Source organism: Theropithecus gelada, chromosome 16 (genome assembly GCF_003255815.1).
Source record: "Theropithecus gelada isolate Dixy chromosome 16, Tgel_1.0, whole genome shotgun sequence".
In the NCBI taxonomy this organism is placed as follows: domain Eukaryota; kingdom Metazoa; phylum Chordata; class Mammalia; order Primates; family Cercopithecidae; genus Theropithecus; species Theropithecus gelada.
The window spans coordinates 55,174,363-55,189,841 of NC_037684.1; the positions used below are offsets into that span (position 1 = coordinate 55,174,363).

Below are 15,479 nucleotides of genomic sequence, written 5' to 3' on the forward strand. Positions count from 1 at the left end.
CCACACTGCGGGCCCGGCGGGCCGAGGCCGGGACGGGGCGGGGCCGCGCGCGCTCCGAGGCCGCGCGGGGCAGGGACCGGCGCGAGGGGTCCGGGCCCGGGGCTCGGGGGACTCGCCGCCTGCGCGGGCCGGGCCGAGCGCGCTGGGAAGGCCGGGCCGGACCAGGCTCGGGATCCACCGCCGCCGCCGCCGCTCCACAGACGTCACATGATGTTTGGTCACGTGGGCTCCATTCATGAAGCGGCGACGCGGCCGGCCGGCGCTTAAAGGGGAAGGCGCGGCGGCGGGAGGGCAAACTGCGCATGCGCAACCCGCGCGCCGTTGTCCCTGGCAACACTGGCTGCGCCAGCCCCGGTCGGCGTCTCACGGGCCGGGCCTGGGCGTTCGGCCAGAGCGCCAGGTCCCCACCCCCAGCCCCCGGCGTCCTGCAGCCCGAGCGCGCCTCGTCTGGCTCCTGCGCCCGCCCTCCAGGGCCCCTGCCCAAGCTCGCAGACGGCGGCGGCGTTCTCCAGCTCGAGTGCCCGGGCTAGGGCAGGTTCTGCGTGCGCCCCCTCGAGTGGTGGCGGCGCTGGCCTGGGCCCTGCCACGCGGAGGCGCTCTTGCGTCAGGACGGCGCCGCCGGGGTCCCGCGATTCCAAGTCGGGGGTCCCAGAGAAGCGTGGGGCGGGAACGGCCTGGCAGCTCCCAGCAGCGAGGGGCGATCCCCCCCACCCCGCAGCAGACCCGGAGCTGCCCGGGCCCCTCCTGGGCCACGTGTGCCCAGAGCTGCGCCCGGGGAAGACTTCGCTGCTTGTTGGAGATGCCCGGCGGCAGGGGTCGAGGACTCAGGAGGAAGGGAAACAGGGGATCCCGTGTCTGGACTTTCTCCTCCACCCTCTTCCCTTCGCAGCTGTAAAGCCGGGGAGGGGAAGGGTGGCCGCCCCGCCAGCGGGTGAGCGGGGAGGAAGGGGCGGGGACAGGCTGTGGGGTCCTGCTGGGCTCCGTCCGTGAAGGATGCAGGTGGACAGAGGCCGGCCCCGGAGTCCCGAAGCCGTGCGGTGTAAGGCTCAGAAGCGTCCCTCCGCCCGTCCCTGCCAGACCCCAGAAAGTCCTCCCAGCCCCACAGCACGTTGTCGCCATGTGCGCTGTGGGGCTGCGTGTGGTTCTTATGGTGGTGTCCTTGGTCGTGGGGGTCGTGCACCCCCTGCTCTGGGCACAGCCCGAGTCTCACAGGCTCTAGGGGTATGATATGGTCCTGGCGTGGCTTCCGAGGCCTCAACCGTAGTGTACAAAACAGCACACGGGGCCCTGAGGCCGGGAGTGCAGCCCCGCTTCCTGCCTCTCCTCCCTGCTCCCGTCCTCATCCTACCACACCACACTGGGCTGGCTGGGCAGGGCGCCCTGACCTGCTAGGCATCCTGCTTCGTGGGAGTGTGCAGTCGTGCATTGCTAGGCTGTGAGGGCCGGGTCCACACAGCGGGGACCTGGCGGGCCCCCGAGTCTCCTCAGGACCCGCCCTCGGTGCCACACAGCGGGAGCTGGAGCCACGGTGCCGTCGGGAGCCAGGGGTGACTGGCCCTGGGGCTGGCAGCCCCCAACCCGCGGCAGACACTCACCAGGTTGTCCCCACTCACTGCCGCACCCCGACTCCTCCTCACAGGGTCGAGCCCGCTCTCATTTGCACCCTCCGTGCCGACTTGGAACGGATTTATGAATCGTCCTCACTGTGGTGCTGTCTTCTACTCCTGGGACGGAGCCTCGCTCCCCCCCCCCCTCGCCCCTGCACTGTCATAGAGATGGGTGGGATGGGCTGAGGAGGACACTCGGGGACTGCCCAGGCTCCTTTGCTGCCCGTCACCCCAGAATCTTCTTGGGGTGGGTGGGGTCCCAGGTCATCTGCAGAGTAGCAGACAGTGGCTTGTAGAAAGGGTGTTGAGGGAAGGGAGGTGCCTCGTGGAAACAGCCCAAGCCAAACCCCCAGGACCTGTCTCCTCGTCATCCTAGAGAGCCCAAGGTGTTCCATGGTCAGTGAGGGCCAGCACTGGCTCTGCATGAAGATCTCACCTCCCCGGTGGCTCCTGGCCAGCTCCCCACAGACAGCCTGGGGCACTTGTCCCTGGAAACGGTGGTGCAGCCATGCTTGGGCCAAAGCCCATGAGGCCACCAGAACCACAAACGGCTATTCTACTGAGAGGGATACTGTGAGAGAGGCCCACGGGTTTCCAAGCATCCTTCTCGCTCCACGCAGTCATCTCCATGACCAGCTTTAAGTGCCACCTTGAGGCCTGACTCCCTGACTGGACTTTGCTGCACCTCCAGGAGCTCACTTCCCATCACAGCCGGATGCCTCCCTCCCGCAGGCCCCTCCCCAGCATCCTCCTGCCCCAGGCTACACCTTCTGTGGGACTGACCTTAAGACCCCGTTGGTTCCTCCTGAGAGCGGCAGGTCTCAACCAGATGCTGCTGGGAGGCAGGTGCTAGCGTCCACACCCAGACATGGGTCCAGTCCAGCCCTGCTCTTCCTGGTCTCCAGGCAGGGCCCTCCCAGGGTGGACATTTCCCATCTCTGCCTGGCCAGGGGCTGTTCTGGAGCCTGAGCCTGTCCTGCACAAGTACCATGGACAGGGGTCAGCCGGGCACTGAAGAGGAGTGGCAGAATGGGCAGGGCAAGGGCCCCAGCTGGCAAGCTGGAGTCAGGGCAATTCCAACCAAGAAACGGTGGCAAGCCAGCTGCGGTGTCTCACGCCTGTAATCCCAGCACTTTGGGAGGCAGTGGGGGAATCGCTTGAGCCCAGGAGTGTGAGACCAGCATTGGCAACATAGAGATACCCTATCACTACAAAAAAAAAAAAAAAGGGTATGGTGGTGCACACCTGTTGTCCCAGCTACTCAGGAGGCTGAGGTGGGAGGATTGCTTGTGCCCAGTGGTTGCAGGCTGCAGTGAGCTGTGATCATACGACCACTCCAGCCTGGGCAACAGAGAACCTATCTCTAAAAAAAAAAAGTAAAATAAAATGAACAATAAACTGGGGCAGAAGCTGAGCCAAGCAGAGGTGGGCAGCTCTTCCTCCAGGGCCCACCCGGCTTGCTAGGCACTCACTCCAAACTGCTTCATTTTTGGAGGGGGCTTTACAGGACTGAGAGGTGTCAGAGCTGCTGGTGACAGGAGCAGGGAAAGCACCATCCAGCCAGCCCACAGGGCCCCATGTAGGGTTCCTCTGCCTGGCAGCATTTCAACACTTCCTAGCAGGATTCTTGGGTCTTTGGCCCCCAGAGCCATCTCCCTCCTCGACCTGCTGCAGACCCACATAAAACGTGATGCTGCTTGGCTTGGGTCTGTCCTCACACTCTGTGGCTTCCTGGGTGTCCGCCTCCCCACAGCCTGCCTCATGGACCTCCCCAGACTTCTCATGCGTGTCAGGAGCCTCCTGTGGACTCTGGCTCTACCTGCCTCTGCTTAATCAGGAACCCACAGCGGGAAGGCTCCTAGGGCCCACCTGCTGAAACAAACACCTCCCTGCACAGCCTCTCTGCACCCCCCGCCCCGGCCACCTCCTTACCTCCCCACCTCCCTGTGCTTCCTCTGGGGCCCAAGACCTGTCTGCCTCACTTGAAACCCATGTTGCCTGCTGGCTTTGTGTCCCCAGACCAGAAGCACCTTTGGCAGCCCCACACCCCTCATCTTGCTCTGCGTCAGCACCTAAGAGTGGCGCTGGCAGGGAAATTGGCTTTGAGGGGAACGGTCAGGGGGCAGCTTTAGTCCTGGGACAGGTGTGTGGCCTGGGGGACAGTCTCTTCTGGGGGCACCTCTGCCCAGGTAGGAGGGATGCCAGGGTCTCCCAGCACTGCCGGGCACTTTGCTGGGGCAGGGGGTGATTCTGTTGCTCACAGCCCTGACACAAGGGCATTCCCCGCCCGCCCTGATGCCCACGTCCACCCACACAGGAGGGGACCTTCAGGGGAGCCTGCAGGGACTCCCGGCCCAGCACTGGCCATCTGTGTCCCCTGCTTAGCTCCTGCGCTGCCAGATCCCAGCCAGACAGCAGGGACTCACCCCACCTGCCATCCCCTTTGTGCCTGGGTGTGATGGGTGCTCAGTTTGTGGGGAGCGGCCAGGACTCTCGCCAGGTGGAGAGTGGCAGTGGAGGATGTACCCATGCCATCTGCCCTGCCGCAGCATTTCCTTCCTGTTCCCCTGCATGTCTTCCCTCCCTTGGAGGGAAGTGCTGGATTCTGTCCCCCAAGCACCCCTCCACATGCCTCGTACATACCAAGCATCATTCTGCTGTGGGCCTGTGGGGGTTCTGGAAATGAGTTCCCGTGATGAAGTTCCAGAAAGCTGCTCAGCTCTCCTAACCCCTGCACAGCCTGACACCCTGCTGCCACCCAGCCCGCCTCCCCTCACACAGTGTGCACTGCCTCAGGGGGGAAGGGGGCCTCATCTTGCTGTCTCCATACTCAGTAACTATGTGTTGGTTGAAGGAATCAGAGCATCCCTGGCCCTTGTAACCCAACCCTCAGCAGCTCCTCCAATCCTGTGGACCTCCTGGGATCCTGGGATGGCTGACTGTATGTGTCCACTTGACTGGGCCACAGGGTGCCTGAGCGTTTGGTCAAACATTATTCTGTTTCTGGTGGGGGTGGGGGGGTTGCATGAGACTAATACTTGACTCTGCAGACCTTTGCATTAGATTACATTGACATTTTAATCAGTAAGGCAGATGCCCTCCCAAGATGTGGGCAGGCCTTGCCTAATCAGTTGGAAGGCCCCACTATTCCATCCACAGTAACCACCCTCCCTGACAGGCAGGGCCTCCCTCCTCATCTGGCAGACAGAAGTCAGGGCACTAGGGGCTGGAAACCAATTTATAAAACTGGAAGGGCCAGGACAGAAGTGATAGCACCCTGCCAGGGAGGTCAGGAGCAGGAGGCAGTGGCCACAGGAAGTTCAACAGCAACCCAAGGAGCCCTTTCCCCAAATGTCTGTGGGATCTGGGTGCTTGGCAGCCAAGAAGGGCTGTGGCCCTTCACGCTGGACTCGCGATGCCTGGACCCTCCGGGCCTTCTCACACGGGAAGGAGAGGTTTCTCCCTGAATGGAGGGCAGGGAGGGGCCAGGAGGGGATGTGGGATCCCACCTCTGCTGAGCCTTCACAGAGGGGGCCCTTGACCTTTGCACTCAGGAAGGAGCCCATGCCAGCTGACACTGGAGTTAAGAGTGGGTGAAGGCCGGGCGCGGTGGCTCAAGCCTGTAATCCCAGCACTTTGGGAGGCCGAGACGGGCGGATCACAAGGTCAGGAGATCGAGACCATCCTGGCTAACACGGTGAAACCCCGTCTCTATTAAAAAATACAAAAAAAACCTAGCCGGGCGAGGTGGCAGGCGCCTGTAGTCCCAGCTACTCGGGAGGCTGAGGCAAGAGAATGGCGTGAACCGGGGAGGCGGAGCTTGCAGTGAGCTGAGATCCGGCCACTGCACTCCAGTCTGGGCGACAAAGCGAGACTCTGTCTCAAAAAAAAAAAAAAAAAAAAAGAGTGGGTGAAGACCCTCCGGGCTCCTGAGCGCTAGAGGAAGGTGGTCCTGACATGGTTTGGGAGCAGAGGAGAAAGGAGGTTGAGGTTGGGGAATCCACCCCTGTTCTGGGCTGGGAAACACTTGCAGACCACAGAGATTTCCAGTGGGAAGTGACGTGGCCCCTCCCTGGCTATGTCCCTGGCTGGCCCCTGCGCTGATCAGAGCCAGACAGTGGGCCACTATCGGGGACCCCCTAGTCCCCCTAGTGATGAGAGAAGAGAAGGTGGTGGCAGGGTGGTGGTCAGGCAGGACGTGTCAATCCTTGCCCACTGGCGCCAGGCTGCGGGGGAGCAGCTTGGTGTGGCCAGAAGGCGACAGAGAGGTCCCTGCAGGGGATTCCAGCTTCACCTTGTCCAGGATGGTCTTCTTGATGGCGGCTGGTGACACCTGCTCCTGGTCAGCCATGGACTGCAGCTCCCTGGAGAGGCAGGGAGAGGTTGGGTTTGGAGCACAAGCGTGCACCCAGGAAGAGGGAGCAAAGCCCACAGCTCCCAATGCGTCAGCCCTGGGCAATACTGTCACCCTCATCTCAGCACCTTTATTCCCTTCTGCCAGTGACACACCCCACACAGCTGCTGGGCTCCCTCTCACCTCACTGGAATCAGCTCAGCATCACCAAATCTCCCCGCAGCGCCCCCCAGACCTGAGTTCTCATGGCCCCACCACAGGATGTGGGTTTATGCCCGTCTCTCCTGCAGGCTGGAGGTGAGGCCAGGCCCCTCATGTTCCCCTCACTGCTACAGGGTGGCACTCGCAGAGTCTGAGCGCGTCTGGACTGGAGAGTGGGCAGTGTGGCGAGAAACACGTCCTCACCCACCCTGCAGACCTGAACTGGGGACAGCAGCTCTCAGCCTGGCTCTGCCTTTGACCAGCTATGGGATCCCAGGCATACAGTAAACTCTCTCGCCTGCTCTTTCCTTCTTTCACCTTCCATGGAATTTTCCTTGTGCCTGGATGCTGCTGTGTGTCCTGCTGGTCTAACTTAATCCCCCAGCGAGGGCAGGGGGAAGGTGGAACCAGGCACACAAGTTTCCTAACGTGCCTGGCCACCCCGCCACCCCACTGGTGTGGCCCCTGGCTCGAATGATGCTCCTGGCTATGACGATGGTGGACCTATGTGGGGAGCACAGGGCAGAGCATCCGGGTCCCTCTGTGGATGTCCCCTCCTCACAGGAAATGGAAGGTGGGGAGGAGCACTGCACACGGTAACCCAGGGAACCTCAGGGCCCCGTGTCCTGCCCAACGCCAGGCCAGAGTTCAATACATATCTGCTGAGTGCATGAATGAGCCGATGTATGCGAGATGGAGGCCTCTGCCATGCAAGGACTGGAGACCAGGGAAGCGGGCAGGGTGGGGGCCCACCGTGTGCGGATGCAGGAGGCCTCCACAGCGTTGATGAGCAGAGAGCGGAAGCCCCCACTCTCCAGCACGTGCAAGGCATGGATGGTGGCCCCACCAGGAGAGCTGACGTTGTCCTTGAGCTGGCCTGGGTGCTGTTCTGAGTGCAGCAGCATCTTGGCAGCCCCCTGCAGCCAGAACAAAGGCTGACGGCTGTGAGCACCCACCTGCCTCTGCAGGGCACTGCCCCAGCCACTGCAACACCCACTGACTCCCCACTTGGCTCCTCCCAGTGAGGCCCCAGGGCCCTGCAAGGAGTGGCCCCACCAGAGGGTCAGGAAACACACTGACCAGGAGGGCCTGGGCCCCGAGGCGGACTGCCAGGCGCCTTGGAAGTCCCATCTTCACGCCCCCATCAGCCAGGGCATCCAGGGCTGTGAATGCCTGTGGGGAAAAGGCACCCTGAGCCTCTCTCCTGGGCTTCTCCTTCCCTTCTGGGCAAGCTCCAGTTCCCACAGCCTTGGAGCCCTCCACCGTGGCCCTCCCAGGGGGGCAGGGACAGATGTGCCCTGTGGTCCTGGGAAGTGTCCGCCGCTGCCATCTGCCCCCGCAATCCTCACGTAGGCAGGGCCGCTGCCACTGAGCCCCGTGACGGCATCGATCAGGTCCTCTTCCACCTCTGTGCAGAAGCCCACGCTGCTCAGCAGCTGCTCCAGGAGCCTCCCGTCCTCCACCTGGGCATGTGTGCCTGTGGCGTACACGGTGGCCCCCTCCCGCACCACGACGGGGATGTTGGTCATGCAGCGGATGACCCTGGGGGTTGGTCGAAACGCTGACAGCTTCTGGAAGAGAAACCAGTGTGTCTGTCTGGCCTTGGATGCAGTGCCTAGATGCACCCACCCCCCCGAGCAGTGCCTGAGCTGTCCCAGTGGGCCGGGACACTGCAACCCTTTTGCAGATGAAAACTGAAGTACTGAGGGCCAGGGCTGTAGACAGCCCCTCTCCACACCCCACTAGGCCTGCAGTGCTACCTTCTCTATGGAGCTGATGGTGACGCCGGCCGCACAGGACACCACGATGTGCCTGTCCTCAATGTGGGTGCCTATCTCATCCAGGATGAAGGGGATGATGTGTGGCTTCACAGCCAGGAAGAGCACATCACTGTGCTGCACCGCCTCCTTGTTGTGGGGTGTCAGCTTCACCCCCATCTTCTGTGGGGGGCAACAGGTGGGCTTAGCCTGTTCCTGTGGCTGTCTGCACCCCCACCAAGCCAAGAGCCCCACAGGTAGAACGGCACAGAGAATGCTGGAGTTGGGGGTGGGCAGGGCTGGGGGCTCAGGGCTCTGACCACCGCCTTCATGACCCTTCCCACCCAGAAATGGAGGAACTCTGTGTGGAATGTGTCCCTGTTGCAGACAGAAAAGGAGCCTCCATTCACACCACCGCCCTGCCTCCAGCCTCGGACTGCCGTCCCCCAGACCCCCGCTCTCCACGTGTGAGTGGTGGTCTCAAGCAGCCCCCACGTGTGTTCTTTGGCTGCCCGGCTGTGGCCCCACCTGCCAGGCCCCCAGAGGACCCCTCGGAACTTTAACTCTGTGCAGGGAGCTCCATTCCAGAGCAACACCCTCCTGTTAGTTGTACACACTCTCACCACCCAGGTCCCAAGAGAAATTGGCGGGGCAAGGAGGCAGGGTCCATGAGACTCCAGCCCAGGGCCCCTGCCCTCACTGGGTGGGAGCACTCCTGCATCTCCACGCCCAGCCCCACAGGGACTCAGTCTCCTTTTCCCCTTTCACCTGCACCTACCCTGAGGGCAGAAACCGTGGCCAGGTCCATGTCTGGGGAGCTAGCCATTATCTTGTGGGCAGCCAAGATGCCTAAGAGGGGAAACAGTTCCTCTTCATGGCCAGTTCTGGCTTCCCTCCCTCCCCATTCCCAGGAAGAAGAGTAAGACAGCACAGGTAAAGCCCCAAACACACAGAAGCTGCCAGTTCCCCCAGGACTCAGGTCTTGTGACCCAGCCCCCACCTTCAGCCCCCAGCCCTGCAGAAGTGGAAAGGGGCGAGTCTCTCCCACTGGGCCTCACCGTCCCCCACCTGGGGACCTACCTGCTGCTGTTAAGCCCTTGACCAGGGCAAAAGCCAGCTGGCCAGCGCCGATGAAGCCCACGCTCATGCTGTCGGGAGACCCCCGGCCCAAAGCCCCCACAGATGGCACCGGCTCTGCGGGATGAGATTGGCAGGATCAAAGCAAGTTAGGAGGGCAGTGCCAGCCTGACCGCTCCTCCCGCAGCCAGGTGCCCACCCGGCTTTCCACTTTGCTGTCCGATGGCCCTGGCCCGCTAACTGCTCCGGATCCCCTAGCCAGAGCGGCGAGGGGTCCCGCACCCACCGCAGGGGTAGAGGCTCCGCAGAGGAAATGACTGGGAAGGGGGAAAAGTACGGGCAGGACCCGGCGTCCCGGGGGTCCCCCGTCTGAGCTCCCGCCCCGCCCGGAGCTAGGCTACCGTCGCGCCCCACCCGGCAGGCGCCGCCCACCATTCCCGGAGCCCGACCCCAACCCAGCTACCGTGCGCAGAGGCCGTCCCCACCCCTCCGCGCCGCGCCCGCCACGTGGCACCCGCACCCCAGCCCCGCCCCCGTCGCGCCAGCAAATCCGGGCGCGGCCGCCAGGCGCTGGCCAATCAGAGCGCGCGGCGGCGCCAAAGCGGTTGCATCATCCGCGCGCCCCCCCCCGCGCCGTCCGCTCGGGCCCCGCCGCTCGCGTGCCCTGGGATCCCCGACCCCCGGACACACCCCCTCTCAGGCTCGCGGTCCCCTGACCCGCGCTCCTCCGGGTCGCGCTTCCTGGGACCTACAGTGGGGTCCGAGGACGCGGGCGGAGGGGGCGGTCCGAGGGGGCCCTGCACGCAGGGCTTTGTCTTGGGCCACCCGGACACGGACGCGTCAAGCTGGCGGCCCTGGGCGCGTGGCCGGTGCTCTCTGGGAATCAGTCCCTTCTACTGTCATCGAGTTTGGAGAAGCCCGGCTGCACCGCGTTTTCTTTCCTTTGTGTGTGTGTGTGTGTGTGTGTGTGTGTGTGTGCGCGCGCGCGCGCGCGGGGGGGGGGGGGGTGCGGGGTTGAAAACAATTTGCTAAGTGGAAACATTTTAAATATAACACTATTTCCGCTGGGCGCGTTGGCTCACTCCTGTAATCCCAGCACTTTGGGAGGCCGAGGTGGGCGGATCACCTGAGGTCAGGAGTTCGAGACCAGGCTGGCCAACATGATGAAACCCCATCTCTACTAAAAATACAAAAAATTAGCCGGGCGTGGTGGCAGGCGCCTGTAATCCCAGCTACTTGAGAAGCTGAGGCAGGAGAATCGCTTGAACCCGGGAGGTGGAGGTTGCAGTGAGCCAGGATCGGGCCTCTGCACTCCAGCCTGGGCAACAAGAGTAAGACACCACCTTAAAAAAAAAAGGAAGAAAAGAAGAAAGGAAAAGAAAAGAAAGGCATGACACTGCAGCCACAGGTGTTCTTCTAACTGGGCACACAGTGGTGCTCCGCTAGCAAACACAGGAAGCCCACCCCATCGTGCCCCAGCTCCCATGCAACCCGGAGCATCCTCCAATACCCAAACATCATGCCTGCCCTGGGTTTTAGGGAGAGTGAAGCTCCAGTCACTTCCCCCTGAGAGCATGCTCAGAGTTCATCTGATTCGGGCTCTGGATAGTCAGGGTCCCTGTCGGTGGTGAGATTAAGGGCGAAGTCAGAAGGGATCACTGGCAGCCCATTCCCCTGCCAAGGGGTGAGACGAGCTACCTTATTTTTTCTGTGCTGTATCTTAGATGATGACAGGCTATTCTAGCACATCATTTCAGAAGGCCTGGGACGCTCCTGCCACAGCGGCAGGGCCAGTGTTCTGGCTATCTGTCTACCTGTTCCCCCCACTGTAGACATGTAATGACCACCACCACCACTGGGAGGCTGCTCTGTGGTGGCCATGGGAGGAGCTTGTCCAGATGGACAGCTCAAACCTGGGGCACGAAGGCTAGCATCGCCACGGTGCTTTGAGAGCCAAGCTCCCCAGGCCATTTCAAAATCAGTTTTCCCCAAGTGATAACAGCAAGTAACACTTTTACCTAAAAACCCAAAAACCCAAAATGGACAGCCCTCTGGGCCAGGGATACACCATCAACAGCATTGATTCTGAAGGAAGCCTCCCAGCCAGACCTCCCAGCCCTGGGTCTCCTCCCCTTCCTTTCTCTCCCTCAGGACCTTTGAGAAGGTGGCAGAAGGCCACTGGACAGGGAGAAAATTGGGAAGTTGGTGACAATTAACTCGTTTCAGAATTCTGGCCAGCAAAAAAAAACGAGAGGAGGCTGGGTCCCCTGCAAGACTGGTGCCCAGGTCTCCCCTGAGTCAGGAGGCAGGTGATCCCTGTACCCCTCCCTGCCACTCTCAGCCAGCAGCAGGCCCCACAGCTGACTGCCCTTGTCTGGGATCTGCCATTGACCCACCCACTCTGAGTAAAGGACGTCGGCCAGACCCTGTTTGTCGGCTAACGTGAGCAAGACCCCTCCTCAGGGGCCAGCGAGGCCCCTTCCTTATATTCTTCATGGCAGCAGCACAGGCCTGGTTGTGGGGACCGCCATCCAAAAGGAACAACAATGCATCTGTCCATCGCTGTGTCCGGGGCCTCTCGAGACCCCCAGATGGGCATGGGGGAGGAGGTGAGCGCTGCAGGCCTCTGGGAGGGATGGGCATGAGCCACAGGCCTGTCGGAGCCAGGCTGACCTGTCACCCCTCTGAGGCAGAGGACACTGCCTGCCCCTTCCCCAGGAGGCTGCTCAGACCCTCAGGAGCCCAGCCTGCCCTGACCACAATCCCGGGCCACTTCTTCCTCAGCCTTCCCCCACAGCATGCTAGGAGGGGCCGCCAGGAGGGGCAGGTGCCCACAGTCCCCTCAGAAGAGACTGCTGGTCCAGAGGCAGGGTGCATCTAACTGTCAGCATTTATTTCCTGCTCAAGGACGTCAGTGGGACCCAGTCAATGGGCTGAGGGGCTGTTGTGCCCCTGCCCACCCGGCTTGGACTCAGGGGCGGCCAGTGGGTCAGCTCCTGGCTGGTCCAGGCTGGGCTTCTGTGCAGGAGAAGCTGGCTGGAGCGTGGAGGATGATGGCCTCGGCGTCAGGAGTGTTTGGGCAACTGGACCCTTGAGCAGAGGCAAGCAGTGCCCAGACTCTGTGTCCAGCGGCTGTCCTCAGCTGGGCTCCCTCCCAGTGCCACAGAGGCCCACAGTGCACAGATGCCCACCCGGCCACTGCTGATGCTGCTTTGTCACAGCCGATGGTGGGTGTCCAGGTGGGGCTCTGTGGCTATGGCAGAACCAGGTCCTCTCTGTCCACTGTGCACTTGGCGCCGCTGGGCTCTGTAGGCTCTTCTAGGCCACCTGCACCACTTCCAGCCGGCGGACACCCCGGAGGCAGCCTGCTTCCAAAGGCTGTGGCTACTAGCCCGGAGGCTTCCCAGACATGGGTGGGAGAGGCTGGTGCAGATTTCTGGCTCCTCTGTGAGCCGGCACAGCTCCCCCAGGCAGGCCCCTCTTCGCAGGGTTCTGGGAGCTACCTCTCTGATCCAGGAGTGGTTCCGGCTCCACACGCCCCTCCCTCCCCTTGATTGGCCCAGCTGCTCTGCTGGGTGCCTTTCCTCTGAAAGTCATTCATTTTTCAGCTTGCCTTACCCAGCCTGAGTGTGGTCTCCAGACACTCACGGAGGTACTGGGTGCCTCGCAAATCCTTCTGGCCTCAGCGTCCCCAGCTGCAAAATGGGTCACAACAGCAGCGGCTTTAAAGTTTTCCCATATGTTACAGTGACCAGCACTGAGCCCCAGGAGCGCCGGGAAATGCTGAGAGAGAGAGCTGGGGATTAGCCTAGGTGAGGCTCTCCCCTGCGTCTGCTCAGGGCCTCAGCCCTGCTGTCCTGCCCCTGTCCGTCCGTTCCTCCGTGAGCCCAGCCTGGAAGTCAGGGCACGACCTCTCCCGTTGTACTTCATCTGCCCTGAGCCCGCGACTTCCCTCCTACTCGCTACTTGACACTTCGGTTCACCTGAGTTTCCCTTGCAGGGCCTGGAGCTGCTGGCCAGAGAGCAGAGGTGGGGGGGCTGCCGATGTGGGCTACAGGCTGGGCACGAAGCGAATCCTCTGGGAGTAGGCGAGGTCAGCGACGTACAGGAGCAGGTTGACATAGGTGAAGATGGCCACCACCAGCTGGCTGTCCCAGGGACAGCTGCCTCGAATGCAGTCAGGGGGCCGTTTGGGCTCGCCATACTTGGGATCGAAACAGAAGACTGGCCAGATCACGGCGGCACTGAGGTACAGGAGCACAGCCAGGAACGTGTACACCACCACCAGCCGGTCAAAGGGGCAGCCCAGGCCCCCTGTGTGGCCCATCACACTCAGGGCCACCACGGCCACTGTGGCAAGGAAGCACAGGCTATAGACGGCCACGCACCACTGGGTGGCCACATAGCGCCCGTAGCGGCTGTCGTGGACCAGCGCCCCAAAGATGATGCAGGCCACGAAGGCCTGGACGATCTTGAGGAGCCCTGACACTGTGGCCATGTAGCTGGTCACCTGGCCGGGCCGGGCCCGTGTCAGGGCCACCTCCACGGCGTAGGCCAGAAAGAGGAGTCCGGCGAAGACGCTGGCTGCCAGGCGGAAGTCCCTGGCAGCACAGCCGGCAGGCTCGGGGGGACACTCCCGCCGGGCGAAGTACAGCGGGTACAGGACCGCAGCCGTGGCGCACAGCAGGGTGGCCAGCATGGCGAAGGCGGCGGTGAAGTTGCCCCAGGAGAGCCGCAGGCAGCCGTGGAGCCGTGTGAACTCACAGGCCACCACCAGTGCGGAGACAGCAAAGCAGAAACCCCAGGCAGCCATGCAGAAGGTGCCCTGGACGCCCGTGAAGCCGCCCCGGTGGGCCACCAGGCTGAAGGTGGTGCAGCCAAAGGCCAGCTGCAGCACGCGGGCTGTGCCCACAGGGGACATCACGGCGCCCAGGTGCAGGTATGCACTCCCAGGGGGCTCCATGGCGCTGCCCATCTGGTCAGCCACGTTTCCGGCTCACACAGTGCTCCAAGGCCCTGGGGTCCCTGCTGGACCAAGACCCCTCAGTTCCCTGCGGTAGTGGCAGGTGCCCGCAGCCTGCAGAGGCGGTGACGACGGTGACATTGCAGCAGGGCGGCCTCTCTGCTGCCTATGTGAGGCGGCCCCCGCCAGCGCTATAAATAGACAGCCGTGATCAGAGCCCTAGAATAGCAGCCCACATGCCTGTCCCCATCTTAGAGAGGCATCTGACCCCTGGTCCGCTGTGGAGCCCCTGCCGGGACCATTAACCCATTGGCTGCTGGCACCACCCCCACCTCCGCCTCCCGCCGCCTGCCGCCGCCTCCCGCGCACCTGCATCTGTCAGTCTGGTGAGTTGGTTTCACAGCTCTTGGGGGAGGGGGATGGAGAAGGAGGGGAGCAGAGAGCGTGAGGGTCCCCACGGGGTAACCCCAGCTCCAGCAGCCTCCAGGGCCTGCTGTGTGGGGGAGGGGTGTAGGAGGCAGGAGGCGGCGCCAGGGCTTGCGGTGGGTAGGGGGTTTCCCCAACACTTACCCCACCTCTTCCGGATGGCCATGTGGTTCAGAGCCTGCATGGGCTTCAGGATCCTGCTGTCATAGCCTGAGGTTCACAGGGCTCTACTGTGGCCGTGGGGGAGCAGAGCGTGGAGACCGTGGCTCTACTCCCCAAGCCCCCCTCCCCACCCTCATTCTGTCTTGTCCTTAACCTGCCTGGGGCAGAGACGTTTGACTGTTAGTTACTGTCTGCAGGGGCCGTTCCGGGGCTTTTCACTTGTTCTTCACATTAAACACCTAGAAAAACACTCAACTCTTCCCTTTTTTTTTGAGACGGAGTCTTGCTGTGTTGCCCAGGCTGGAGTGCAATGGTGCGATCTTGGCTCCCGCGTTCAAGCAATTATCCTGCCTCAGCCTCCCGAGTAGCTGGGATTACAGGCGTGAGCCACTGTGCCCGGCTAATTTTTTTTTGTATTTTTAACAGAGACAGGGTTTCACCATGTTGGCTAGGCTGGTCTTGATCTCTTGACCTTGTGATCCGCCTGCCTCGGCCTCCCAAAGTGCTGGGATTACAGGTGTGAGCCACTAGGCCCGGCCCCTCTTTTTTTTTCAAGACAGGGTCTAGCTCTGTCACCCAGGTTGGAATGCAGTGGTGAGATCACTGCAGCCTCGACCTCCCAGGCTCAAGTGATCCTCCTGCCTCAGCCTTTTTATTTATTTATTTATTTAACCATTTGCAGTCACTCCCAAATCTTCCATTTTTAAACTAAAATATGAAATGTTTTTGAAAAGGAAAAAAAAGATTTCTTTTTGTTTTTTTGTTTTTTTTTTTTTTTTGAGACAGAGTCTCGCTCTGTTGCTCAGGCTGGAGTGCAGTGGCGAGATCTCGGCTCACTGCAAGTTCCGCCTCACAGGTTCAAGCCATTCTCCTGCCTCAGCCTCCCGAGTAGCTGGGACTACAGGCGCCCACCACCACGTCCGGCTAATTTT

The 15,479-nt window shown here is 61.9% G+C and overlaps 3 protein-coding genes across 5 annotated transcripts in view; 1 reads left to right on the forward strand and 2 right to left on the reverse strand.

Moving 5' to 3' along the window:
- Positions 1-3,683, forward strand: part of LOC112610160 (translation initiation factor IF-2-like) — a 4,478-nt gene extending 795 nt beyond the window's left edge. Inside the window, exons 2-4 of the mRNA XM_025363492.1 lie at positions 270-931; positions 1,984-2,180; positions 3,627-3,683. Coding sequence (XP_025219277.1) covers positions 270-931; positions 1,984-2,180; positions 3,627-3,683 — 916 coding nt within the window. The remainder of the gene's footprint in view (positions 1-269; positions 932-1,983; positions 2,181-3,626) is intronic.
- Positions 3,684-5,496: 1,813 nt separating this feature from the next.
- Positions 5,497-9,497, reverse strand: PYCR1 (pyrroline-5-carboxylate reductase 1). Of its 3 annotated transcripts, none has more exons than XM_025362142.1 (8): positions 9,460-9,497; positions 9,000-9,113; positions 8,698-8,768; positions 7,923-8,102; positions 7,512-7,733; positions 7,243-7,335; positions 6,916-7,079; positions 5,497-5,971 (listed from the first exon to the last, which is right to left on the reverse strand). In XM_025362142.1, the coding sequence occupies exons 2-8, from the start codon at positions 9,064-9,066 to the stop codon at positions 5,809-5,811; spliced, it is 960 nt and encodes a 319-aa protein (XP_025217927.1). In that variant the 5' UTR covers positions 9,067-9,113; positions 9,460-9,497; the 3' UTR covers positions 5,497-5,808. The 3 variants fall into 3 exon arrangements, with proteins under 3 accessions (XP_025217927.1, XP_025217926.1, XP_025217928.1); XM_025362141.1 differs by lacking the exon at positions 9,460-9,497 and adding an exon at positions 9,398-9,451; XM_025362143.1 differs by lacking the exons at positions 7,512-7,733; positions 9,460-9,497 and having other exon boundaries at positions 9,000-9,445.
- On the reverse strand, positions 7,636-14,243 carry MYADML2 (myeloid associated differentiation marker like 2). Its single transcript, XM_025362144.1, has 4 exons — positions 12,980-14,243; positions 8,698-8,768; positions 7,923-8,102; positions 7,636-7,733 (listed from the first exon to the last, which is right to left on the reverse strand). Exon 1 carries the CDS (start codon positions 13,969-13,971, stop codon positions 13,048-13,050), a length of 924 nt encoding a protein of 307 aa, XP_025217929.1. The 5' UTR covers positions 13,972-14,243; the 3' UTR covers positions 7,636-7,733; positions 7,923-8,102; positions 8,698-8,768; positions 12,980-13,047.
- Positions 14,244-15,479: the final 1,236 nt, after the last annotated feature.